Below are 27,065 nucleotides of genomic sequence, written 5' to 3' on the forward strand. Positions count from 1 at the left end.
ATGTCAACATTCTAATGTTGACGTTGTGGTGTCGATATATTGAATGTCGACATGGTCACTGTCGACTATTTTTAACGAGATGGTCCCAATTTTAGGCGACTTGTGCATAGGGGTCAATCCAATTAGGTGCCGTATTCAATTTAGCAGCTAAAATGTCTGTTTTTGTCGCCATTGGCGAAAACGGCAGTTTTTCAGAAAAAAAACTGCAAAAAACAGACGAAAACGGCAACAGGCAAGAAAAAAAAAACATGGAGAAAATTTTCTCCATCTCAGACCAGGAGGAAAAAAAATGCAAAATCCCTATTTTTGGCTAAAAATGTGGGAATTTCTTTCAGATCCCTTTGAACACCCCCTTGATGATAAATTAGCGGGAAAAAAAATAGTAAGTTGTGTACTTTGGCAAAAATCTACTGCTCTAATTTTGAATAAGAAAAAAATAAAAATAATTGAAAATGGTTTTAATGTATTGGGTCTGATTTTTCGGGGGCGGTATGGATGCGTCAAGTGTTTTAAATATCGCACGCAGTCGCAGCAGGCTTATTTTTAACGGTTGTTAAAATTGCATTTTTATGATACGAAAATATACACTTGTACCCATTTTAACGTACCCCCATTTACGTGGAACAGTAATATGCTGGAAAAAATTGCTTTCTATCTTTTTTCAACAATTTTTTTTTCCGCCCAAAATTTGCGCGGTTGTTGTTTGCCAAAGAACGCAACATACAAAAAAAATTTTTTGGTAATTTATCATTATGGGGGTGCCCAAAGGGTTCTGAAAGAAATCCGCCTGTTGCCATTTTCGCATGTTTTTTGACAAAAATACTGTTCAATTGCTCATTAATCGTGCACAAATCGTGCATGAAAATGTTCACCCCCTAACCCTAACCCTCCCTTAGGGGTGCCTAACCCTAACCTCCCCCCAAGTGCCTAAACCTAAACCCCCCTTCCTCGCCGCCTAAACCTAAATCCTCCGGGGGGGGTGCCTAACCCTAACCTCCCCCCAGGGGTGCCCAACCCTAACCCCCCCTTCCCCTAGCCTAATCCTAACCCTCCCAGGGGGGTGCCTAACCTTAAGTCCCCTCGGGAGCCCTAAACTTAACCTCCCCCACGCGGCTGTCCGCGCTCGGCATCACTTAGATCGGGATGCCGGGAGTCGGTCTTCCGGCGTCTGGTTAATCACAGGCGTCTAGATTTAGACGCCTGTCATTAGTACCACGCCGGAATTAAAACGTCTGGAAGCCGGCGGTCAGGATTTAGACCGTCGGCTTCCAAACTACATCCCCCGGCACAGTGTCCTGACATTTTAACCTTACAATAAAATTTTTACTTTCCATCTCTCACCCTCAGGGAGGTGCGAATGAAAAAATGAGAATTCAGTCTGGTTGGTTCAGTGCGAGTTGCTAATAGGATTGCAAAATGAATTTGCTATACGAATTCGAAGAGAAAATGGCAACTCGCACCTCACAATGTACCTATTTGGATTAACCCCATAAACTCTTAAGGCGGGTGTCCACTTGCCGATTAAAATGAGCTTAATTAATCGTGCACAAATCATGCATGAAAATGTTGGAAACGACCAGCGATGCGAGCTCCCACTGGTCGTTTCCAACATCAATCATCGCCTGAACATGCTCGTCAACCTTACGATAACGACAGATAGACCATGTTCAGGGATGAAGGAGGGTGCCTGCACTGAACAATATATATCGTTGTTGTAATCGTACTGTCAAACCCTTATCTGCTAGTGGATACGCACCTTTAACTGTATGTACAACATCAGTAGATCAAACTTCTAAGAAAAGTAAAAAAAACTTATGAAGTTGCACGGACTCTGTAGACCACAAACAAACAAAAAAAACCTAAAAAAGGTTGGGTTCACATGGAAATGTGTTTATTTTTCTAATTCCCTTATTTATGTATAATGGGCCTGATTCAGAGCCGTTCGCTATTTGTGGTCGTTCGTTCAAAAACAAGGGGTGGCTATTCAAATGATCCGTTCGCAAATTGCAGTCTGTTCCCACCTCTAAGTCTGAACGAGCGAGCAAAACATACGCTCGTTTATTTGATAAAAACGCCCCCTGGCCGCACGCACCATACGTCATGTCCGCTATTTATTAGATTAATCGAGTACATCGTACAGCGTATGAACTGCTCGCTATTCTTGTGGTTGGTGTTTTCAACCGCTATTTTGCGAGCAGTTCTGAGTTAAAAAAAACCAAGTGACGTGGTCAATGGCGCTGCTGTATTAATTCTGCACTCCCTTAAAACGCCCATTTTGACCTTTAAGCACGCCTGCGTTCGGATCTCCACTCCCCGTTTTCAAGCACCTTCCCCTGTTACCACCCACATACGCCTCATTCTGTCACTCAAAATAGCAGGCCCTCGCTATATTGCGTACCAACGATTTTCGGCCGCACTGACTGGTTCGCGCATGCGTACTAAAAACCGTACGCATGCGCAGATGTGCGAACATCGCTCGGAACGAGCGTACTGCCGCTAGCGAGTGGCTCTGAATGAGGGCCAATGTCCTTTAAATGAAGAATATTTTAGTTTACTAAAATACTGAATCCCCAAAGATAATAATACAGGTTGAGTCTCCCATATCCAAATATTCCAAAAAACTGAAAATTCCGAAATAGGGAATTTTTTTGGCTTTACTGAGAAGATGAAACCATTGATTTTTGATGGCACAATGTACACAAACTTTGTTTGAGCCACAAAATTATTGAAAATATTGTATAAAATTACCTGCAGGCTGTGTGTATAAGGTGTATATAAAACATAAAAGCATTGTGTGTGTATATTTGGGTCCCATTCCCAAGATATTTCATTATGATATGCATATATTCCAAAATACAGAATATTCCGTTATCCAAAATACCCCTGGTCCCAAGCATTTTGGATAAAGGAGACTCAACCTGTAAAGTGTTATTTCAAATTAAATAGAATTGTGTAAATATAAATGTTCTGAATGTGAAACGGACACTGTGCAAAAAACCACAACAATGTATAGCTAAGACCTAGCTCAAAATCCTTCCATTGGATTTATGTATATGTATGACTGTATGTTAAACAACTTTTCGTTAGAAGTATAAAGAGTTTTAAAAATTAACTTTACAAGTACCATAAATAGTTCACTTTTGCTCTCCATATTTAAGATTACAGATATGAAAACGAGCACTAACTCCGTATGAAATAATTTATATGTTAGTCAGTGAAAAGATGCTGGAAAGAGAAAATACTTGCAGGTGCTCCTGATCCAACGTGAAGTCTCAGTTACTGCACCTAAGACACCATGCGGGAGCCAGCAATGTCTGTTGTACAAGGCACTGCGCCAGAAGCACTCATTTCTATTCGTCAAAGTCACAATCACCTTGTGGCTGCGCAGCTAATCTAACCACAGAGAGTGATGACATATTTGCACAGTATTATGCTAACAGCTGTTTATAGAAAAAAGTCAAAAACTAAAAACAACTGCTAGATAATGTTTCAAGGTAGAAAAATATTTCATATAATGTATATTTGAGAGTTACGTTGTCTTCATTATCCAAAAAATAACCATTATTCATATTATTTACCTATTCTACCTGTTTTGGAGCTGCCCTACAAAGCACACGTCTCAATTGAGCAGAGCTGCAAAGAGGATTTCATTAAGGGAACTCTGGTGGCAGGGCATACACAGCAACTTGGCATATTTTCCATTTGTCCGTCTGGAGGGCTCCTACTGTACCTAGCAACAGCTAGTGGTCTTAGGAAACAAGCTTCTCTTTTTTTCTATTGAAGGCTGGGAAAGTAAAAAATGTCCTGCCAATACTAACAGTAGAGCGGGTCACATGCACAGGAGTCACACATGCACGTGTTTGTGCACTAACAGGTGAGAGCACAGCTGAGCATGACACACTTTTCACTTCTGTCAGAACGGATGTTAGAAAAGCCTAATAATTTATCCTCTGCCTCTCCCTCCTCTGAAGGGGTGGTTGTGAGGAGAAAAACAAAGAAGAATGTTTCTGCCAGAGAACTGGAAGACCATTTTATCTCAGATTCTGAAGTGAGAAATGTTTCACATAATTCTGAATCTGTTTCTGAGGTATGAAATATTTGCAGGAAAGTATCCATAAACAACAACAAAAAGAAACAAAAAAGTTGGAAAGATTTACACAGGGATGCCTGCACACGCAAAGAGAAAATACTGTCCAGAACAGAAAGACCAGTCTAGCTCATAGCTGGCAGTCATATGAATGCTGCTGCCTAAGGTGGAGACTCATTTCAAGAATAAAGTGTGCTCTCATGATAATGTGGTTGCAGGTCCATATACTGTATAACATATAGCCTTCTTCTCCCAGGATGGCTAGTTCCTCCAAATGAGGAGAGATCAGTGAATTCAGATGGTTATGGTAGCCTTACGGAGCAAAATTCTTCCTGCTAAGCTTAACACTCAGGAAAGTAACAGGGCGAAAAATATGCCCTGTGTCAGTTTCTTCTACAAATATGTGATATCATGATGTCACAATGAGGGGGCGTGGTCACCAAGAAGAAGATGAGCTCCCAGAGCACCCCAAGGATGCTCCTGGCAGGTCTGTGGCAACTTATTGCTGGACCAAGGACATGATCGATAACCAAAGCGCCCTAAGAACTCTTTGCACAACCCTGCAGTGATTCACTGCGGAGACCAGGCAGAAGTTGAGCATCCAGAGCATCCTGAGTATGCTCCAGGCGGCGGCTTTCTAGGAGGCGGGGTGCCGTTCCAGGGACCCTGCATGTCAAATACAGGTGCCACACTGGTTTTTCCAGACGAGTCACCAATCTTTGTACCAAACACTAACCTGGATCTAAATGCATTAAAGACAAAGGCCCAAATGTAATAGACTGAGTTGCATGCACCAGCACGATTTCAAAACTGTAGCCCTTAGATTTAAAGTGCCAATAATTTGACCATTGCCCCATATTCTTTCACCACCGTATACTTTATCTAGAATATATATAGCGCATTCTAACAAGGCAACCCTAAAAATACACAAAAATATCACCCTATTATGTTGGCTATGAGGCCATGTTAAAGAAGTTCAAACTATGTCATTTTCAAGCAGATTCAACTCAATTCCCATCACTCCATCATCTTACTTCAGATTTTTTTAGCACAAATATGATTTGGGTTTTGCTTCTGTTACAATGGGGTCCCATGGTTCATCTTTAGCCTTGATGATTCCAGGCTTTACAGAAAACAATATCTCCACTTACTTGAGTTATATTATTCTCTGAACCCATCTTTCTTAAATATTCAGCAACTTAAGACATAGACCCCTCGAACATATTCTTGATCTCTAAGAAACCAGCATCCTATTAGCGTTGCCATTCACATGTAGGGAAATTGAACTTACCTTAATAGATATTCCAGTTCCTTTGTTAACGCAAACACCACAGGTTATCACATTATTTTATTAATTTTACATTTTTATTTGTATCAGCAGTTATATATAACATGTCATACATAGGTCATATTTTAAAGGGTCATACCAGGTCAACCCTTATTTACAATTCCAATGTGTAATGTGACATTTCAAGGATGATAAGGGGTCTGATCTCTGTGTATTCTTTCGATTGTCTACATAACTTTCTCTTACTACTCCTGTTAGACAGGAAAGTCAGCAGCTATTTCTTACCAGCAGGAAATGTTCACTTACTGAAAGATCCTATTAACATACTATTAAAGGTTGAATTGTGTCTGCCATGAAAAGAGCTGCAGCCATTACTAAAGCAGTTTCAAATGTTTTGCTTCACCAAGCAACCATGTACACAACACTAAACGTTCAAATATTCACTAAGCATTACTAGAGAGCTAGGGACCCGGGTAAGATCAGGTTTCTTTGAGCAACACCTAGTAGTAGTGGTAGACTGGACACCAGCTGCTGCTACCGTAGATAGCAGGCCTCCCAACGAACAAGCAACAATTTGCAGAGATCTATCACTTGCAAACTATTTGTTCTAGGGGATAAAGCTGCCGCCTGTCAACTGCACCCATTTAATAACACCCAAAATCAATCGCTTTTACTGTTGGTCTCTTAAATAAGACAGTTTATGGTTTTAATATCTGGTGTTTACCTCTCAACTAATGATTATGACTTTTTTCTCTACAGAGAAAAAAATACATTGGCTAACATAAATAAAAAATGTAATGCTGTACAAACTGTTAACACAGAGTCACAAGAACCTACGCATTTGAAGCAGTGACATTTCTCAGTCTTGAAGGGCCCTTACTGTGCTCACTGGTCTAAAAAAACTGCTTTTACTAACATTTTTTTTTCAATGCTAGTGTATAGTGGGGAAACGAGAATGGAGCCCACTGGTTTCAATGATCCCCCAAAGCTACTAGAATTTGGGCTTGAGGTCATAGTTTTTCTACTGTGGTGCAGTTGATTTGGACACAGCAAATTAGTTCTTGGAGGTCAATGGAGTGTGCTTAATTACCTCACACCACACCACAAGTGTTCATATTAAACAGTTACATGTGGTGTCACTAGTGTTTAATATAAAGGCAGTGGGTAACCAGCCTTACACTGTTGTCAATATTTTTGTGGCTCAATCCATTTTCCTAAATCACATAATTCAGAGAAATAGCCTAAATTCCATCTGAAAACTATAATAAAGTACACTATCTGAAGTCACAGAGAAGGGGAATTCATAACAGACCTAGACAAATTAACCATAAGAAAAGAAAGGTGGGCAGCCACTTGTAAGAAACATGTTGCAATTATATAAAGGTGCCTATACACGGTGCGATAAAGCAGCCGATCTGACAGATTGGTACGATATCGCTTCTATATCGTACCGTGTATGGGCATAACATCGGATAGTGCGCGCACCAGTGGGGTGGTACATCGCACTATCACGATCCCATGCAGCGCTAGGCGGGTGGGGGAGGGGGTACTGGCATATCGGGCAGTTGGCCACCTGATCGCACCGTGTGTGGGGACCACCCAATATGTCAGACGTCAGATCCCCCGTTGCGTCGCAAGGTGCAAATCGCTTAAGACAACAAAGAGGTGGACAAAATGCACCACTAAGAGATTTTAATATGTATAAAGAAAGCACTAAAAACAACTAATTGTGGAAGCCCTCAGTTACACAAGAGCAGAATTCACACAATTAGTACAGCTTATTTCTAAAAATATTTCTGAAAATATAAATCCTGCATCATTATATGCATTTCTGTGCGTCAGTAAACCTAGACAAAGCAATTACAGTTTAGACAACACATCACATGTGATAAAAATGACTGCAGTTAATGACTACACATGGAGAGATGGGTGACAGACTTTACTGCCTGTCATCTGACCCTTAACAGTCTGAAGGTTAAAATGAGCTATACGAGAAATGCAGACACCATGGGTGGAACTTCTGTCTGGAATAAGTGCTCTAGACACTAGGTTAAACACACTGGGACTCATACAGAGTGACTACTGTGCCAGTTTGCATAATGCAAATGCACACATATTGTACGTTCCATTGCAGATGAGCACGCATCTTATACTTACAACTTTTTACAACTAGAGAGGAGGAACAGGGGAGGGACGGGGTAATCTAGATAGGTGGAGTACAGTAAAGATAAATATGTGTAGACTTACAGAAACACATATATATCTATTAGGAGGTGTATGTTTTGTAGGACGTGATATGTATTATCGCCGGCCGCATGGTTCAACTCCCGACAGCGGCTGCCCGACAAAGGAGGAAATCCCAATCGTCGTAAAGGTAAGTATTTACTAACCTAACCTAACCCTCCTTAGGGGTGCCTAATCCTAACCTCCCCCCCTGTGCCTAACCCTAACCTCCCCCGGGGAGTGCCTAACCCTAACCCTCCCTCCCCCTAGCCTTATCCTAACCTCCCAGAGGGGTGCCTAACCCTAAGTCCCCCCCGGAAGCCCTAAACCTAACCCTCCACCTCCCCACCCGTGTCTGTCCACTGCAGCGCCTGGCATCCGCTCGATTGGGATGCCAGGCGCAGGTCTCCCGACGTCGGGCAAATGACAGCCGTCTAGATTTAGACGCCTGTCATTCATCCCTAGTCGGGATAAAGCAGTCTGGAAGCCGGCGGTCGGCATTTAGACAGTCGGCTTCCAGACTACATCCCGTTTTGTACCGGCTACAAGGCAGGTGTAAATATATGTTGAGGATGATGACTTGTTGTAAACCCGCTACATATTGCTGCCGTTGCAGAGGTGCACACATATCAAGATGTGAACAGCTGACTGGGTAAACTGGTCTTCGCACATAGCCATGGAGGCAGGTTACTCAGAGGTGAGCGTAGGCAGAGATTTCATATTGACCTCTTGCACAGAGGATAGGGCAGGTGCAAATGCGTGGTGATAGTGATGGTGGCAGCTTTCACAAGCAGATGGATTGGGTGTAAAGATTCAGCCGACTCTTAACACAGGTGGAAATCCACATTTTTCTGAGTACATAATGCGGCCAAATTGTGTGCAAAACTTTTCTTTTCACTGTGACCATGGGTGATTTACTTATGGCAGCATTTTACGGGACAATAATGCTTATAAAACATCTAGATCTCAAATGTAAGTGGGTATGATGCCTAATAGTTATTAAGGGTCCATGTAAGAGCATTGCCCAAAATGCTATTTTATATGACATGCAATGCCTAGTTTTATGGAAATGCTGCTGCTTTTACGAGTAGGCAATCTATGTAATAAAACTGAATACTGATAATAAATGTCAGCGTGTGCACGTTGTGCGCCTGACTGACTCTGGAGTTCATTCAAAATAAAAAAATTCCTCAAACACTATATCCAGCCCCACACATGTACCCCTATTCCCCAGCAGTAAAATTGCCGTAAAGTCACCAGCTATGGTGACAAATGCAGGCTGGACTAGACAGGCGATGTACACTTACCTGATTACAGTGTGAGCGGTGGTGAGATTTAAAGAAGACCAGTGGCCAGCCGATGTAGAAAGGGAGGTACTGAGAAGAGGGGCAGGCATAAAGACGTAGAATGTAGTAGAGTGATGGGCGGGGAACGAGGATGACAGCATGGCAGAGAAGGAGAAGAGAGAGGGGGGATATATAGACACAGTGTAGCAGTAGAGAAAGAAAGCAGTGAGTAGAAAAAGACAAAGTGGGGAGAAACAGAGAGGGGAACAGTGTCAGATAGAGAAGATAGGGGGGGGTGGAGATGGCATGGAAACAGAGAGATAGAGCAAGCGGGGGAGAGGAAAAAGATAACAGGCAATGCTGAGGACAACTACTAGTAGATCTAAAAGTCAAAATGGGCACATCTGTAGTTGTGCAATATACTGTATGTAGACATCACTAGTCGATCATAACCAAATGTAAATCAGGATTTGCTTGATTAGTAAAAGCAACTGAATACGTAGCCCCTCTCCTCACATATTGACTTCATTTATTTCACCATCTGTGTCATCTATATCAGAACTTGGGCATCCTCTTATATTTTCAGTTGGAGGAATTTCACTTTCTACAGCAGTTGAACTTTTGAAAAAAAAAAACATTTATATGTAGCCTTCAAGCAATAGAATACTATATTCAAAGCACACTAACATCACAAATGTACAATAACTAAGACAGTTTATGAGGTTCACAAATGAGCCCAAGTGAGTTTGCCTAAACACAGCTCTAAGTGTGCAGATGCTCAGTACACCAGATTCATATAACACTATTTATAAGACACAGCTCTAAGAGTGCAGATGCTCAGTACACCAGATTCATATAACACTATTTATAAAACACAGCTCTAAGAGTGCAGATGCTCAGTACACCAGATTCATATAACACTATTTATAAAACACAGCTCTAAGAGTGCAGATGCTCAGTACACCAGATTCATATAACACTATTTATAAGACACAGCTCTAAGAGTGCAGATGCTCAGTACACCAGATTCATATAACACTATTTATAAAACACAGCTCTAAGAGTGCAGATGCTCAGTACACCAGATTCATATAACACTATTTATAAAACACAGCTCTAAGAGTGCAGATGCTCAGTACACCAGATTCATATAACACTATTTATAAAACACAGCTCTAAGAGTGCAGATGCTCAGTACACCAGATTCATATAACACTATTTATAAGACACAGCTCTAAGAGTGCAGATGCTCAGTACACCAGATTCATATTACACTATTTATAAGACACAGCTCTAAGAGTGCAGATGCTCAGTACACCAGATTCATATAACACTATTTATAAGACACAGCTCTAAGAGTGCAGATGCTCAGTACACCAGATTCATATAACACTATTTATAACACACAGCTCTAAGAGTGCAGATGCTCAGTACACCAGATTCATATAACACTATTTATAAAACACAGCTCTAAGAGTGCAGATGCTCAGTACACCAGATTCATATAACACTATTTATAAAACACAGCTCTAAGAGTGCAGATGCTCAGTATACCAGATTCATATAACACTATTTATAAGACACAGCTCTAAGAGTGCAGATGCTCAGTACACCAGATTCATATAACACTATTTATAAGACACAGCTCTAAGAGTGCAGATGCTCAGTACACCAGATTCATATAACACTATTTATAAGACACAGCTCTAAGAGTGCAGATGCTCAGTACACCAGATTCATATAACACTATTTATAAGACACAGCTCTAAGAGTGCAGATGCTCAGTACACCAGATTCATATAACACTATTTATAAGACACAGCTTTGAGTGCAGATGCTCAGTACACCAGATTCATATAACACTATTTATAGAGTGCAGATGCTCAGTACACCAGATTCATATAACACTATTTATAAGACACAGCTCTAAGAGTGCAGATGCTCAGTACACCAGATTCATATAACACTATTTATAAGACACAGCTCTAAGAGTGCAGATGCTCAGTACACCAGATTCATATAACACTATTTATAAAGACAGCTGAGGTTTTTGTTTTTACTTACATAAGTTTTTTTATTAGAAATGCAGGATTTAAATTAATTTCCAGTAGTAAAACTACACTACTTTGGTCCCAAGGGCAGCTACTACATGTTCTTATGTTCTTGCTTGTAGGGTTTGTGAATGCTTATGTAACTGTCAGTGTCCGAACAAAAAAAAAGCATAATAATAGCATAAAAAAACAACTCCTAACCTAAACCCAATTTTGCATTAATTCCGTTTTTCACACTGTCACTATTTGTTTCCATAACTGCATACCTCCCAAGCTTAGTTGGGGATGTGGCTGCATCATTAGAGATATGGGATAGAGGACTGATGCACCTTAAGCAGTAATATGTAAACACAGCCACAGATAACAGATAGTATGCTCAGCTACAAATGTTAGTAACACTGGATTACACTGATTGTAATACTAGTAAATACACTAAGCAAACATAAAATGTACATACCAGAGACAAGGCAAAGTCCTCTTTAAGCAGAGTATTTACAGATAATGTAACTACTGTACATGGATTAAAGCTAAAGTGAGCTTGACTTCCGTGCAACACCCCAGTATACAGAACTCTGCGGACACTGCCGTAAACAGAGGCTTTGTGTACAGTAATCACTGTTTGTTTTGGAAAGTCAGAATATAAGAATAATCTGCATGATTCTAGTTTAGTCCCTTGAGTAATGCAATGTAAGAAATTAAAGCCGTTAAAGTAACATTCAAGTCAATTGTAAACCACTTTCTGTAGAAGGCAGCATGGTGACATATACCTGAAATAATAAATTCCTGTTCTCGCTAGTAAAGATCCTATGACAGTCTTTACAAGGACATGGTTGCAACTGTCTTTAATTGACAGAGACAATGTCAGATTTTAAAGATTTGTCGCAAAACACTTTTGTTCCTGAAAATGTCCCTATTTTTTTTTAAAGTGACCAGCAGACCAGTATATGGTTTTTAAGTGCTGGCAATGCTGCAATTATAAAATGCCCAAGTGTCTCTCGAAATAGTCACAAAGGAGAAAGAATGAGGATCTGTATGTTTAATTCTGTTCTCTTAGGCAGGTTCAATATAGGGAGATCAGCAACAGGGAAAACACTACCGCAGAGATCAATTTTAAGACATGATAAAAAGTCAATTCTGTAAGAGGACATGTATGAAAGCGATAAGGGAGGATTGATATAGATGTGGAAACACAATGTAAAATGCAAGGTTAGATCAAACATTAATTTCATTAGAGAAATGAATATTTAAAAGGACATGACGAACTGGAGCAAAACTTTCTCCGAAGATCTCTTATGACTTACAAGATGAGATCTCCATTACAACCATCTACCTGGCTCCTTTTGTCGTCTAATTATAGCTAGGTATTGGTAGCTGTAACGGATCTGTGCTTATAAATAGCTAGACACAGATGTAAGAATGAGCAGGTTCAACCCGGTAAACTAGGTGAAGTTATATAAAAGCAAATAAACATTTCATTAGCCTATTATAATGGTTTCCAATAACCTCATCTTTAGTTTACACAGAATGGATTAGATGAAGCCTCCTGATAATTGAGAACATCACTTATCTATAACAAAAAATATATAAACAATTGTTCGACAAAAAGGTTTCCAAAACAGTACATGAAACTACTCTATGGTGAATTGTACGTGTGTACTTACGGAAATACTTCAAGGTCTCCTCAATTTGTTCAGTAGTCAGGTCAATGTTGGCATCAGGAGAGATGAGTGGTGTTTGGAGCCAGTCGTCGTGGTCATACCCATAGATGGTGTCAGCTCTTAGCTTGTAATGGGGCAGCTGCTCTTCCAGTAGACTGATGATCTCAACTTCCGGAAGGTCAGTACTGTTGCACACATCTGTATGAGAAACAAATCTTATTAGGATTGTCCAATATTCCATTTTTAGTAGAGTAGACCAATCATAATTGTTAGTCAGCAACACGAGCCAATAGTAACTTGTCACTTCCATTTGAGATGCGCCAGATTTATGCATATATCCCATATTAGTGATGGCCATCAAGGGCTCTACCACCAATGGTCGGTGGCTCCACCATTGGTGGCTGAGGTTTTTATGTATGATTTTCAACCGATGATTGAAAACCATGGATAAAAACCCCAGCCATCGGACCACCGACCATGATGTTTTCTCAACATTGAGTGCCACCATCAATGGTACAGCACTGGTGCCGCACCAACAATGTACATAAAAGGGGGTGGGGGTGAATCACTTGCCATCAGTGTTAAGAGATTAATAGCCATACCTAGCCCATATACATTTTCAGAAGAACCGAAGGCTCATTTAGGCCCAAGGTTATGGGCTGGCTTATGTGTTGGTCATGTGTTTTCTTCTTGACCTACAGTATGGTTTGTGAGGAGTGTGGCTGAAGCAAGTTCATATATGGCTGTGGTTTTAAGACCCAGGACTCTATGACTGGTGAAGATTTCCTTTTTTTATACGCTAGCTTGTGTTGATGAAGGCACCCTGGGCTGTCTCTGTCTACAATGGATGTTTATTGAGTGGTGCATTGATGGACTGCACTGATTATTCCTGGCTTTACTTTCTTCACCATAAGTTTTAATAAATATTATTGCTTTTTCAATAAATAGCTAAAGTTTACGCCAATTCATGTCCCTGAGTCTATATTTATGAATATTAAATTTTAACTAGATGTTAACTAGATGACATGCACAGAAGATAAACTTAGGGAGGTTTAGTCTCTGCATGCAGGGAGACTGAGCAGATTTCCTTACAAACGTGATTATTTTCCTGATTGTAGAAGATCATATATAATCAAGGGTTAGATAAGATGAGGCAGACAGTGTCAGCCAGCAGGGTTTGGAAGCCAAATGAGCAATAAATAATGTTTCCCTTAAGGGGGGTATCAACTAGACGATAAAGGTGAACGATTGAACGATAACGATAAAATCGTTGGATAATCGTTCGAAAATCGTTTGAAAATTTGGTCTTTTAGACATCTACCATCGTACAAACATGCTGGTCAACCTGACGATATCGTCAGGCTCAGCATGTTTCCAGATGATGGATTACCCTGCACTGAACGTCTGCTCGTTCAGTGCAGGCACATCACACGACTGACAAACGACTGACAAACGACTGCACGATTACAATGTCGTAATCGTGTAGTCGTTTTCAGATCTTGTAGTGGATGCCCCCCCATAAGTGTTCCTGCCATGGTGTAAATATATGGTAAACAACAAAGAATCAATATTTCTCTTTCACTTTGTACAAATACAAATACTGTTGTACTGAATGTTTGGCGATATTTCTGTCATTTTTATTTCCATTACAAGTTGAAGAATGATTGGGTCCAGCTATGTCTCTGATGCTGGTCTTACTTAACAAGAAAGGTGTTGCAGAATGACATGTGTATCGGTACATCTGTATATAATGCCCAGGAAAAGGCATGCTTCTGTTTCCAAGCACTGTTTTTAATGACATTTGCTTGATAGTTGCCAAAACCCTTTTATAGGACTCTATAGTCAATTCTAGAGAACAAACACTGACGCATAAGTCTACCATTTATGATCTTGTCAGGTAACATGATATAGTCATAATTATTTTCACTTACTGTACTAGCAACAATTTCAGTAGCAGTTTTTATTTTTTATCTACTAAAATCGAAAAATCTATAAGCAAACACTTTTTTTTTAATCATATTTATTTTTACCAATATGTGGCATATACCGATCCAAGTCATCGTGGCAATGGGCGCACATTACAGCAGCCCGGATTCGCTGAATTTTGCTCACAGCCCCATAGGGCTCTGAGCAAAATTCAGCTAATTCGGGCTCGGAGCGGCTTGCGAAGGGTGCAAGGTGCTGGTCCATTGCCGGCGTTTTAATAGGATTGATCCCTGTATGTTGCGCTTACAGAATGGTAAGGAAAAATCCTGACTCATGAATGCTGCACAGCGGTACATCTGCATTTAAGAAAAAATTGCCACTTATACACCCAACCCAAGTGTTGACATCATTGACTTGAAGCTGTTAAACTGACAACAAAAGAAAGGAAATCTGGTATAAGCTCACTCTGCATTACAGCAAAAAAAAAAAAATTATAATAATAATAATTATATATATGCTTTTCATTTTTTTTTTTCTTTTTTAAACTTTAGTTCCACTTTGTTAAGCATTTCAGATGAAAGGGCAACCAGGAAAATCAAATTGCCTGATAATACATATACAAGCGTCTTTGATAACTTTCAAAACCCTCGCACTGCCTCAGAAAAGTCTCCGATGTCATTGTGCACGAGACTGATCATATCGAAAAAATAAAAATAAGGGCAATGCATTCTGGAGTGTCTTACTATAGAATTCAGCTATACTTTTGTTGGAGGAGGCAGTAGCAACTGCATTGCGAAGGGTACGGGCAGCAGCCCTGCCCCTTAAAGGAAAAGGGGTCGGTCCTAAGTGCATCCTGCCATGGAGCCGTATTAAATTTGAGCGGACCCGCGATACTTTTCCACCTCCCGGACTTTTCGCCTACTTCGCCTGTTTTGCAGGTGAAAAAGTATTGCGCGCGTGCCCGCGTATCCCCGTATTCCACTTGAAAGTAGGCGAAAACGGGACCCGGCGAAACTTGAACAAGCAGAAAGTACTGTCAGATTTGGGTAAATCAGCCTGACACCCCCCAAAAGATGCTCTGACATGGGGGTTCAATATGGTAACCCCCGATTTGGCTTGCTGAAGGTATTTGGTGTTTTTAAACAGGCGTAATAGCTGCTAAATAGCATTTTTGGTATACGTGGTGCAGAGTAGTATTCAGGAGTATTTTTTGCAGAAAATAACTTATCCCAGCAAATTTGGGGTACTTGAAAATGGGGGTCAGCTTTTCCGCCTATTACAGTGCATTGACTTTCCGCCTAGGCGGAAAGTCTTTCAAATTGAATACGGCGGAAAGTCAAAACAGGCGAAAATGATGTCATCAGCTAAAAAGTATCGCAGAAACTGACTTTGTGTCTCAAATTGAATACAGGCCATAGTATGAAGTTCTGGCCTGTTTAGCCTTGTGTGGCTCTCAGTGCTGTCTAGTAGCATAATCTGCCAACTCTACAAAGATCCATAAGTATAGTACAGTGATTCACATTTTTAACCTGTGAACCTCAAGAACTGCCTCACTTTATTATCCAGTTGCCTAGGTATCAAAATTAAACCACAATCTATTGAAGCTCTACTACCAGATGCTCCCATTGAGCAATTATTCCCAAATCACCCCCACACCCACAATTATTCCTAAATCACACCCACAAAATCTTGTGGCATAAACCTTCGGTAAAGCAGACACTTCAACAATAATATCTCCACTGAGGAAGTTACCCAGAATTCTAAAAGCACTTCCGGCAACTTATTACTATACAAATACAACATGCTTTAACGCCCAACTCAGGAGATCTATTTAATGTTATCCTACCGGCAATTCAATTTAATAGAGGCATTACACAAAGGTGTATCTAGGTTGTGGTGATTCACAAACATGGAAGGGCTGGGAACATTTGCAGCAACTACAGGCTGATTTCATTGCTTAACACTGATCTCAAACTTTTCATCAAAATCTTGATCAACAGACTGGGATTAGTCATAACCTCACTCTACCACCGAGGACCCTACCTAAATGGCACAACATCTGAAAAAAATTAAAAAGTGTGTAACGTGCAAGTGTTGGCTGTAGAATAAAATACCAACCTCAGGAGGTTAGTGTACTACATGGCACCTTCTACACTATAATAAGTTCTAGGCTCCTATCTTTAAATAAATTAAATGTTCAATAAACAACAAGATCTGAAATGTTCTTTCAAATGATTGCTATTGGAATTATAATCCATCTAAATGACAAGGATAGGCATAGCTCTTTATTGTAACAGAGACCTATGGTCTCTCCACATCCAGCACTTCCAGATAATACCCCACAGGCGATGATCTCTTAATGCCTGTGCCAGAATATCTTGGATTTGATGAGGATCACAATTTGGAAGAGGAGAGATTACCCTATGTGACCCACCAATAATCTTCAAGGTGTAGGTCAAGCAGAATACAAAACTGTAAAACATATGGACATACTAAATGTGACATTTTGAACTGTGGAAAGGGGACTAACCTTACTAGAAGGTAATGCTGTATCAGCTTGTGAGAATAGTCCCAGGAACGCACAAAGCGACAACCAACAAGTATTGAACCACTATTGGTATAGGACCAAACCTTCTCAAAGCACAGAACAACAACGCTCCCTATGCTCCCATATCCTTGTTCTTCTTTTAGCAACACTTAACTCTAGACTGTTCTCTGTCATGTTCAAAATGTGCTACATTATCTTATATGTAAAAGAAAATGTATTTGTACTGTACTATTACTTGCTGTCAATTACACCATACACCCCCTTCCCTCTCACCTCCCACTCCCTTCATACTTGCTGTTTTCCCTTTAACTTAAAAATTCAATAAAACTTTTTTTTTTGTTTTAAATGTGACAAATCGAGTAAAATATGCCCAAATCGTGAGTTTCTACTCACGATCACGATGCGCGTTCCCGCTCTTTGTACATTGCATCTTCAGATTTGCCATGCTGTAGGGCAGATTTGCCATGCTGTAGGGCAGATTTGCCACTCGGGGGCACAATGCACTGGATGCACGATAGATCTTAAGTCAGATTGGACATTTTTTACTCCAAATCGTGACCACGACTGCCGGGGAGCTGCCTGGGGAGAGTTCAGGGGAAATTGTGCCTCAGGTCGGATCGTGAGCACATCGCTATGTGTGTAGGCACCTTAAGGTCGGAAAATGCCGTTCTCGCGCCTTAAACATGGTGCTTAGTTGCAAGAACAGGCGTTCTCTGACTAAACTGCCAGGTGCTATGCTGTTTCCGCAGCGCTATGGGCAGAAAACAGCATCGTGCCTGTACTTTTGTCAGATTTCTGCTCGCACCCCTGGAGGGGTGCGAGAAGGTATCCTTAACAGCACGCTGAATTGTTCATAAGTCATACGCTATTTTCTGGATGTATAATTTTATTTCATGTCCAATTTTTATTGCATTGTTTGAAGTACTTTTTATTATGCTTCAGAATCAATAAAAACATTTTGAAAAACAATTGTTAAAGGACAGCTATTTAACTGTGGTGATGTTCTCATCGACATTGCTTGGAGACCATGAGTAAATATTGCTTGGAGAAATGTCAGATCATATGACAGGCACAAGAGTAGATACGTTAAATTTGTCCTTCAAATACACAAAACTCATGCTATATATATTACACAACATATTAATTATAAGAACAATGGAACATTTAATAAAATAAAAAAGCACTACAGTGAAAATATTTTTATATAAATAAATGGACATAAATAATATTATACCGAAATTGCTTAACCCATTTTTAATACATGAGGGAGTATTACATTTTTCTTTTGCGGCAGCAGCTCCAGTCTATGGTGACAGGAGCTATTCAATTGTTTGTGTCACTGGGCTCGAGTGCCGCATGTGCCCATTACTTATCATGGATGTTGCGCCCAAATGCACCGGGATTAGCCACGTAAATTGGCTACATCTGTGCAAACTACAGGGGGCGCTCTCAAAACAACTTTTGACGGTTTACTACTCGCCACCTCAGGGGGGTGCAAGCAGAAATAATGGGCACCCACACCAAGCAGCAAAAGCAACTGAATAGCTCACGGTCACTGTAGACAGGCAGCGCAAAACTGAATTTCCTCCATGATGTCATACCACAATCTGTACAGACAGTGTTTTTTTTTCTGGACCTAAATCCCCAGCATTCTTTACGTTCAAATTTCCCTCCCATATGGCCACTATACCTGATGGGTGTCAGACTGTCATATAAAATATCTGACAGTGTACACCCAGCATAAGCAGTCTAGTGAGACCACTCTACTTGTTATTTACTTGCTGTTTTCTTTGGCTGCCACAGTCTAAAGGTGGCTACACATTAATACAAATGTGTCCCCATACAGCTATGCCTATTGCCATATGGTGCAAGATGTCTGGCGCAATTCCCCTGCTGTGTACTTTTTCCTGAATTGTGCATCTTCGTTTGCAAATAGTGTACTAGGTAGGGATGGCCATCGACTAACAATGATTCATAATCATTGTTGGTTTATGGCCAATGTTGAATGCTTTTGCCATGGATGGGGGAGAACCAGATGGTTTCACTCCATCGATATCCAAGCATAACCAAATTGTTTTTTTTTTCCCAAGGTGCTGGGACTCGGATAATAGCTCCGCCCATGGCACTCTCGAAGCCCGGCCCCCACATTCTGATTAGTCACTCAGTCAGGAAACAGGGATGACCATCGGTTGGTGAAACCATCGATGGCCATCCATTGACTACTTTGTAGACATCGATGGCTATGTGCAATTTTGCCATCGATGGTAACACCACAGATGGCCAGCCCTAGTACTAGGGGGGTCATTCAGACCCGTTCGCGAGCAAAGGACGTTCGCAAACGGGTCGATGTTGCCCCACTGCGCATGCGCACGATGGAGGGAGCTCCGTCGTGCGCATGCGCGAGACCCGGATAGCGACGGGCTCTCCGTCGCTCCGGGTCTCGCACCAAAGGGGGCGTGCTGTCGATGTTGATTGACAGCACGCCCCCTTTGGTGGGCGTGCCGGGGGCGTGACTGCCAGACGGAGGCGTTCCCATGGGAACGCATACCGTCTGAGTCCGGCCCCACTGACATAATTACTGATAGAGCCAAAATCACTCCTGGGCTTGCGGAAGCGAGATCCTACCGCAGGGTCTCGTCGCAAGCCCGATGGTCGCGATGGTCTTAGACCATCGCATAAGCTGTGGGTGGTCACCAGGAGGCCGCTCCAAATTTAGCTGGGGCGGCCCTGATTCAGAGCGAGCGCTCTGGTCAGAGCATTCAGCTCTGAATCAGGCCATAGGTACTTAGGACTAGTATTTTTTAAGGTAAAGCAGTGTAAAACATACAGTATGACTGCGTTTCAACCTACATATGAAAATTATGATTATCACCTGTTTGGTATGATTAGTTAATCATACACCTGACTATAATCCTACAAAATCCCTGACAAGTGTACCTAGTCAGGGTGCAAGTGTACCTAGAAGAATTGATGCTGTTTTAAAGGCAAAGAGTGGTTACACCAAATATTGATTTGATTTAGATTTCTCTTCTGTTCATTGACTTTGCATTTTGATAATTGATGAAAATAAACTATTAACACTTCTATTTTGTGAAAGCATTCTTACTTTGCAGCATTTTTCCCACACCTGCCTAAAACTTTTGCACAGTACTGTATATCAGTCGTTCACAGACACATCAGGTCGGACCTGCAGCTTAGTTGATGCAGATATATCGGAAACCATGGCTATGTGTACGGGGGACCGCTAACCACCTGTACCACTGGCATCACAACTAGGCGGAAAAATGTAACTGCCCGCTCAGTTGTGATATCTGGCCAGAACTATTGAGCAGCCACTTGGTAAGTGCGTATAGCTTACCAAATCGGCCGTTCGGTCAGTTCGACAGCTGGTCGGCTGTTTTCTCCGGTAAGTGTGTACCCAGCTTTAGTAGCAAAGTTCCGCCACCTGTGGGATAGTGAATTTCCAGTTCCATTTGGAAAAGTTATCTTTAGGTATATTCATAAACTGCACCAAATTATAATGATGAATGGAATAAAAGTGCACATACTGTACAGACACAATTAGCTCACATGGGTGACAATTGTCTGTATATTAACATCTAGTCATTCCATGCAATGGTTACATGCAAAATGTCCCTGTAGTAGAATGAACATATGCTGGACAGTTAATGATTATAACAAATACAAGGTACATACACATCCTCAATTAATATAACAACTTTTCTTTTTCAAAACTTTCAACCAAATACCTGTGCCGCCTACAACCCTCCCCTCCATCCTAACAGTTGTACCCTAAATCACCTTCATATTTATTTACATATTAAACCCACTTGCTTTCATGTCTGCTTCGTTACTTTAACAGATAGGAGAAGCCTTAACCAGTAAAGCACAGTAAAAGGATAGCACTAAGTACCCAGTATATTCTACTTTTTTCTTTGTTAAGGTTATGAATTTTTAGTTCTTCAATTATTAAATACCATCAAAACTCTCTCATTACCCCCATCCCAAACAATGTAATTAGCAGAGTTTAGCTTACTCATTTTGTGTGAGGATTCCGTTTTCCCTCCTTCCCCTCCTGTCTCCATTTCAGATGGTCACATTTTGCCTCCAGCTGTCATGACCACCGCCTGTCCAAAAGCAACACATGCGAGCACTGCTGCTGGTGCCGAGGCCGGCTGTCACGTGGCTATGACTTTACTGACTATACATAGCTAATAAAAAGCGAGAGCACTACCATTCCACATCAACTAAAAATGGCTGCCCTTTCTGTTTCTGCCAAATTATTTATATATATATATATATATATATAAATCAATAAATCACAGGAGCTCTGCACTCACCATAATAACTAATAATAATAAGAATAATAGACATAATAAACAGTGGGTTTTGGTTCATGAATTGATCAATGCCATCACATTAGTGTTAAACTCAGGGTATGCTATCAAGGTTTACATGGTATGTGGTCACATACCATGTTGCACCCCAAAACTAGGACTAGTGAGTGCCGTGGATTAGTGCTTTTTGTTTATTATGATTAATTTTTATAATTAATCATTTTTGTGATCACATTTTCTCATGCACCCCTTTTAACTAGTTATCTAACTTGTGTCTGCTGTTTTCCTAGGTGCTTTGCAACAGGTGTGCTTGGTAACTGTCTCACATTTAAAAGCAAAGTTGCTGTGAGCTTTAAACCTTGATCGCATACCCTGAGTTTAACACTAATGTGATGGCTATGTCCATGTTATAATTCTGAGCAATAGAGTAGGGACTTGCAGTAAAGCGGGGTCCCGTGACGGGGGCTGCAAGCTTAAATGTATTGATCAATTCATGAACCAAAACCCCACTGTTATGTATATAATTATTATTGTTAGTTATTATGGTGAGTGCAGAGCCCCTGTGATTTCTATTTAAACAATGTGGTCACATACCATGTTGCACCCCAAAACTAGGACTGGTGAGTGCCGTGGATTAGTGCTTTATATATATATATATATATATATATATATATACACACACAACCAAAACCAACCTGCGCTATATTAAAAACAGCCGCTCCTTTCAGTAAGTCCTCTGTTAGTAGGACCAACACATAAATACAAAACAATTACTTCAAGGGCGCTACAACACACTTAATAATACAGACAATTCTTATACTCTTCGTAAATAACAATCCCTTCAGGGTTTATAGGCTCCAGTTATTTCTGTTTTGTGAATGTAGATAACAACTTTCGTGCTCGCTTTTCAGAGCTGATCGGAGAGTTCATATGACAAAACTTGTTTTAACGTCCTTCTTGAGGTTCTATAAGATACCCTCATACCAGAAAAACACCCAAGATAGGCCCAAAGGCCAACATTAATACAATGTAAAACAATCTTTATTAAAAAATTAGCAAATTCAGATAGATAAATGTATAAATATGTTAATACATCAACATCTTTTATACAGATAAAAATAGATTTTCCACACCTTACAAATGAATGAAGGTTTATAACATAATGTCCACCATTAGTGTAAACCCTACGCGTTTCGTCTTACGTCAAGACTTCATCAGGGGTAGATCTCGAAATACATATATTTAAGGATATAGTATGACAGTGATCAGAACGGCTCTTGGAATCAATAATTAACCTCACACTCGTTGTACATATTGAGATAAATCAGATCTTTAGATCATCAACATTACGTTATACAACACTTTTTAGGTCCTTCTTCCTCTCAATCCCACTGCCACCTCCAGAAATAACTGGAGCCTATAAACCCTGAAGGGATTGTTATTTACGAAGAATATAAGAATTGTCTGTATTATTAAGTGTGTTGTAGCGCCCTTGAAGTAATTGTTTTATTTATATTATATATATATATATATATATATATATATATATATATACATACACACATACATACACACACACAATTATACCGATAAATAAGTACATGAATACATAAATGTGGATGAGATCGATGTAAATTAAATAAACCGTTTACTTATCTGTTGGCGATTTTTGTTCCCCATAATTATATCAGGTCATTATAAAATTTCTAGAACATTTATTTTCGATCAGCTAGGCTGAGTTTCTGATTACCGAAATAGAACGTGAGTGGTTAAAACGCCAACCCCAATTTAATGTACTTTTTGTAAATCCAAGTAGGAACATGACATGAGCTACAATATACAAATATCACTACAGTATACAAATATCACTAAGAGGTTACAAGTAGAGGATGAAAACAAATACATTTGTCCACACACTATGCAGTCCCATCATTTAGCCCAGCTGTTGAAAGGGCCTGATTCAGAAATGGATGTAATGGCGATTACGTTCGCAGATCAGGATTGCCATCGCGCATGTGTATAAGCCGCACTACGTGTGTACAGTAATCGCATTGCGATTACGGACGCATAGAGAGAGGAATCCAGATTGACAAGTTGTCAGCATTTGGGGTCAATAAAAGTCAGGTGTGTCTGCCGATAATGCGAGAGATGGTTACTTGTGATGTCAGATTCTCCTGTCTACAATGTCCTTTTGGCCAGAAGCAGATATGTCTTTTAATCAGTGTTTAGTTTTTGAAGGAAATCTGCAAAAATGGTCTGGACCCACCATATTTGTACCATTTATACCAAATATCACTTTTCAAGCAACACATTTGTTTGATGAATAGATATTTCTTCATTCCGAATATTCGGCATTTATTACATTATTAAAAATAATTTCCATTAATCGTCTTAGTTCTCGGAGAGAAGAGGGAGAGGAAAAGGAGAGGAGGGGGAGAGGAAAAGGAGAGGAGGGGGAGAGGAGGAGGAGGAGGAGAGGAGGGGGAGAGGAGGGGGAGAGGAGGGGGAGAAGGAGAAGGAGAGGAGGGGAGAGGAGAAGGAGAGGAGGGGGAGAGGAGAAGGAGAGGAGGGGGAGAGGAGAAGAGGTGGGGTGCAGGTGGGGAAGTAAAAACCGGCTTTACCTTGGAATTATAAAATAATTAACTCACCAACTATATTATACGCACATGAGCAAATTTCATTTCATTCAATACAACAATTAATACCAACTAGAACAATTTCTGATGTGTCACGTGCACAATTTTTTTTTTCTCATCGAGAATGGTCGAGCCAATAAGGCTGTAGTTTCTACTTTGCATTATACTGAGAACTGTTTGCATTACAGCACGGACACAACCCTACTCTCTGACCAGGAACAGTATTTATCAAAGCTGCAAATCCAACAAAACACACTGGGGTGAATTCACTTCAGCACAATGTGCGATGCACATATAGAGCACTTACGGTAGTGCCGACATTCCACGTTTTCCCTCGCACCTGTATGGTGAACTGAAGTTCCCCCAATGAGTCATAATAAAACAAAAATGTACTTAAGTATAGCATTTTACTGACATTTTATTAATTTTAGATCCCAAAATAATTTATATGGAGATACAGTATTCATAAATGTCTGAAAACCAGAAAAATATTACAGTATCATATGTCATCACGGAACGTTTTTTTCCTTTAGTCACTGTGAGGAGCGCTGCTACATACAATTATGAGAAAGGATATGCTAGATCTTACAGGTTTGACACAAATGCATTTTAGTAGATTTTAGGCATAGTGCACCCAAATTACTGGATACATTATTTCCATGAAACCTTAAGTTCAGAGTATCTTCAATAAAAAAAATTCCAATTACTTTTGATAGCTACATTCCCTCTCAGGGTATAGGATAACCTCCTGTTTTTTAGGGCAGAATCCACTGTCTTGCCTCAGAACTCGGGTCTTGATATAGTCTCATGGAACGTGGGAGGGCTTAACTCACCTATTAAGAGAAAAAGAGTCACCACACATCTAAAACGTTTCAAGGCACAGATAGTATTTTTGCAGGAAACTCACTGGAGAGCCGGAGATGATTCCACTGTAAGGGATGGTTGGATCCAGGAATGTATTTCTGCTCCCTTTCGTACTAAAGCTAGGGGAGTTGCAGTATTACTAAGTAGTTCATTACAATATCAAATCCTAGACCGAATTTTAGACCCAGGGGGTAGGTTTATCCTTCTAGACATACTTATTTATGGAGTTAAATACACTTTACTAAATATATATGCTCCCAATAATCCTGCGGAATTTCTATTAGAATTGTCCCAATTCTTAGCTCAAAGAGATACCCCAGGCCTGGTGGTGGGTGGTGACTTTAAAACGGTGGCAGATCCGCTTATTGATAAGTCCCCGCCCCCTGCTTCATTGCGAGGCTCAGCTTGGCAACATCTTACTAGATTTAAGACGTCATGTGATCTAGGCGAAGCTTGGCGCATACTCAATCCTACAGACCATTCCTATATCCACATATCTGCTGTTCATCGCGAATAGACTGTATACTAATAGGAGAATCCTTGTTTTCTTATATACAAAAAGCGAACATAAAAGATATCACAATATCAGACCATGCCCCAATAAGAATATCTCTTTGCTACTCATCCCCCATGTTCTCCTCACGCCTTTGGAAGTTCCCTTCTTATTTATCAAATTCAGAAGATTTTAAAAACTACCTAAACTAGTTGGAACGACTCTCTAGATGACAATGTTGGTCACTGGGATACCCCGATTTTGTTTTGGGAGACGTCCAAGGCTGTGATGCGGGGCCATATTATTAGTTACCTTGCCAAAAAAAGACGAGAGGAAAGATCTTGTTACACTTCCTTGCAGAAAACTATGACTTTGGCATTTCAGGCAAATGTGGATGATCCCAGTGATGAAACGTTCTTATCATATAAACAAGCCCGTCGTCTTTTGGAATCTTACCTTTTGTCTCAGTCCAAGTCTAAATTAGATTTTGTTAGAAATAAATATTTCAGGTGGGGAAACAAACCAGGTAAATTACTTGCGAATTTGGCTAAGCCCAAACTAAGAAAAACTTTTATTCATTCCCTTAGGGACCACTCAACAGGATCTTACATTACTCGAATCTCAGATATTACCTCACAATTTTACTCTTATTATGAACAACTATACAGTTCTGGGAATATAGATATTGCTAAACAAGATATCTTGCTGAATAGTGCCTGTCTCCCCAAGTTGTCCCAGGATCAGGTGGACTGTTTGGAGGGGGATACATCAATGGAGGAACTTTTGGATACTATCTCGAGCCTACACGCTCATAAAGCTCCAGGCCCTGACGGTTTCCGTGGAGATTATTACAAAATGCTACGCCAGGAGGTGTCCCCAATTTTGTTAAGATTTATACAGCTTAATACATAGACAATCCCCTTCATATCCATCATTCAACTCCTCTCATACTATTTTTTTGCCTAAACCAGACAGAGATCCCCAGTTGGTGGCCTCATATCGACCTATTTCTTTGCTCAACGTCGACTTCAAAATTCTGGCAAAAATTATGGCCAATATACAATCTATTCTCCCTAATTTATTGACATCACACCAACTTGGATTCGTAAAAGGTAGACACTTGGTTAAGGGTATTCGGTCAGCGATAGCGGCCACTGTTTCTTCCCAGGATGTATCCTCCTCCAATTTACTGCTCAGTCTTGATACACATAAAGCCTTTGATACCATCCTTTGGCCACATTTATTCGAAATTTTGACAAGTAGAGCCTTTGGACAAGATTTCATTGGCTTTATACGCTATTTCTATAATTCCCCACAAACTAATTTTTTGAGTAATGGTATACTGGGAGGCGTGATGGAACTCCACAGAGGCACTCGGCAGGGATGTCCGATGTCCCCTCTTCTTTTTAATTTGTCCTTAGACCCCTTACTTCGGCTAATTGACCAAGATTCTAAAGTTAGAGGTATTAGGATAGGCACTAGTGAACTTAAATTAACGGCGTTTGCCGACGATGTGCTCCTGTATTTGTCCCAACTCAATTCAACTGTAACTTATTTATTATCCATGCTTCAAGATTTTGGGGATATTTCTGGACTCCGGGCGAACTCAGAAAAATCTATATATTTAAGACCGTATTTAAGACCTGGGTTTACCCATCCATATTGGCA

At 40.4% G+C, this 27,065-nt stretch overlaps 1 protein-coding gene across 6 annotated transcripts in view; it reads right to left on the reverse strand.

Annotated features, from left to right (window-relative positions):
• TRAK1 (trafficking kinesin protein 1) overlaps nt 1-27,065 on the reverse strand; it is a 186,792-nt gene that overhangs the window by 111,614 nt on the left and 48,113 nt on the right. For 5 of the 6 annotated variants that reach the window (XM_088462827.1, XM_088462825.1, XM_088462824.1 and 2 more), the window contains exons 1-2: nt 21,104-21,209; nt 12,597-12,791 (exon numbers count right to left, since the gene is read on the reverse strand). In XM_088462827.1, coding sequence (XP_088318953.1) covers nt 12,597-12,791; nt 21,104-21,152 — 244 coding nt within the window. In that variant the 5' untranslated portion in view covers nt 21,153-21,209. Of the gene's footprint in view, nt 1-12,596; nt 12,792-21,103; nt 21,210-27,065 lie in introns of those variants that run through there. The other variant, XM_088462849.1, reaches the window with a different exon arrangement.

This window comes from Taudactylus pleione, unplaced genomic scaffold (genome assembly GCF_031769625.1).
Source record: "Taudactylus pleione unplaced genomic scaffold, aTauple2 ptg000053l, whole genome shotgun sequence".
Lineage (NCBI taxonomy): Eukaryota > Metazoa > Chordata > Amphibia > Anura > Myobatrachidae > Taudactylus > Taudactylus pleione.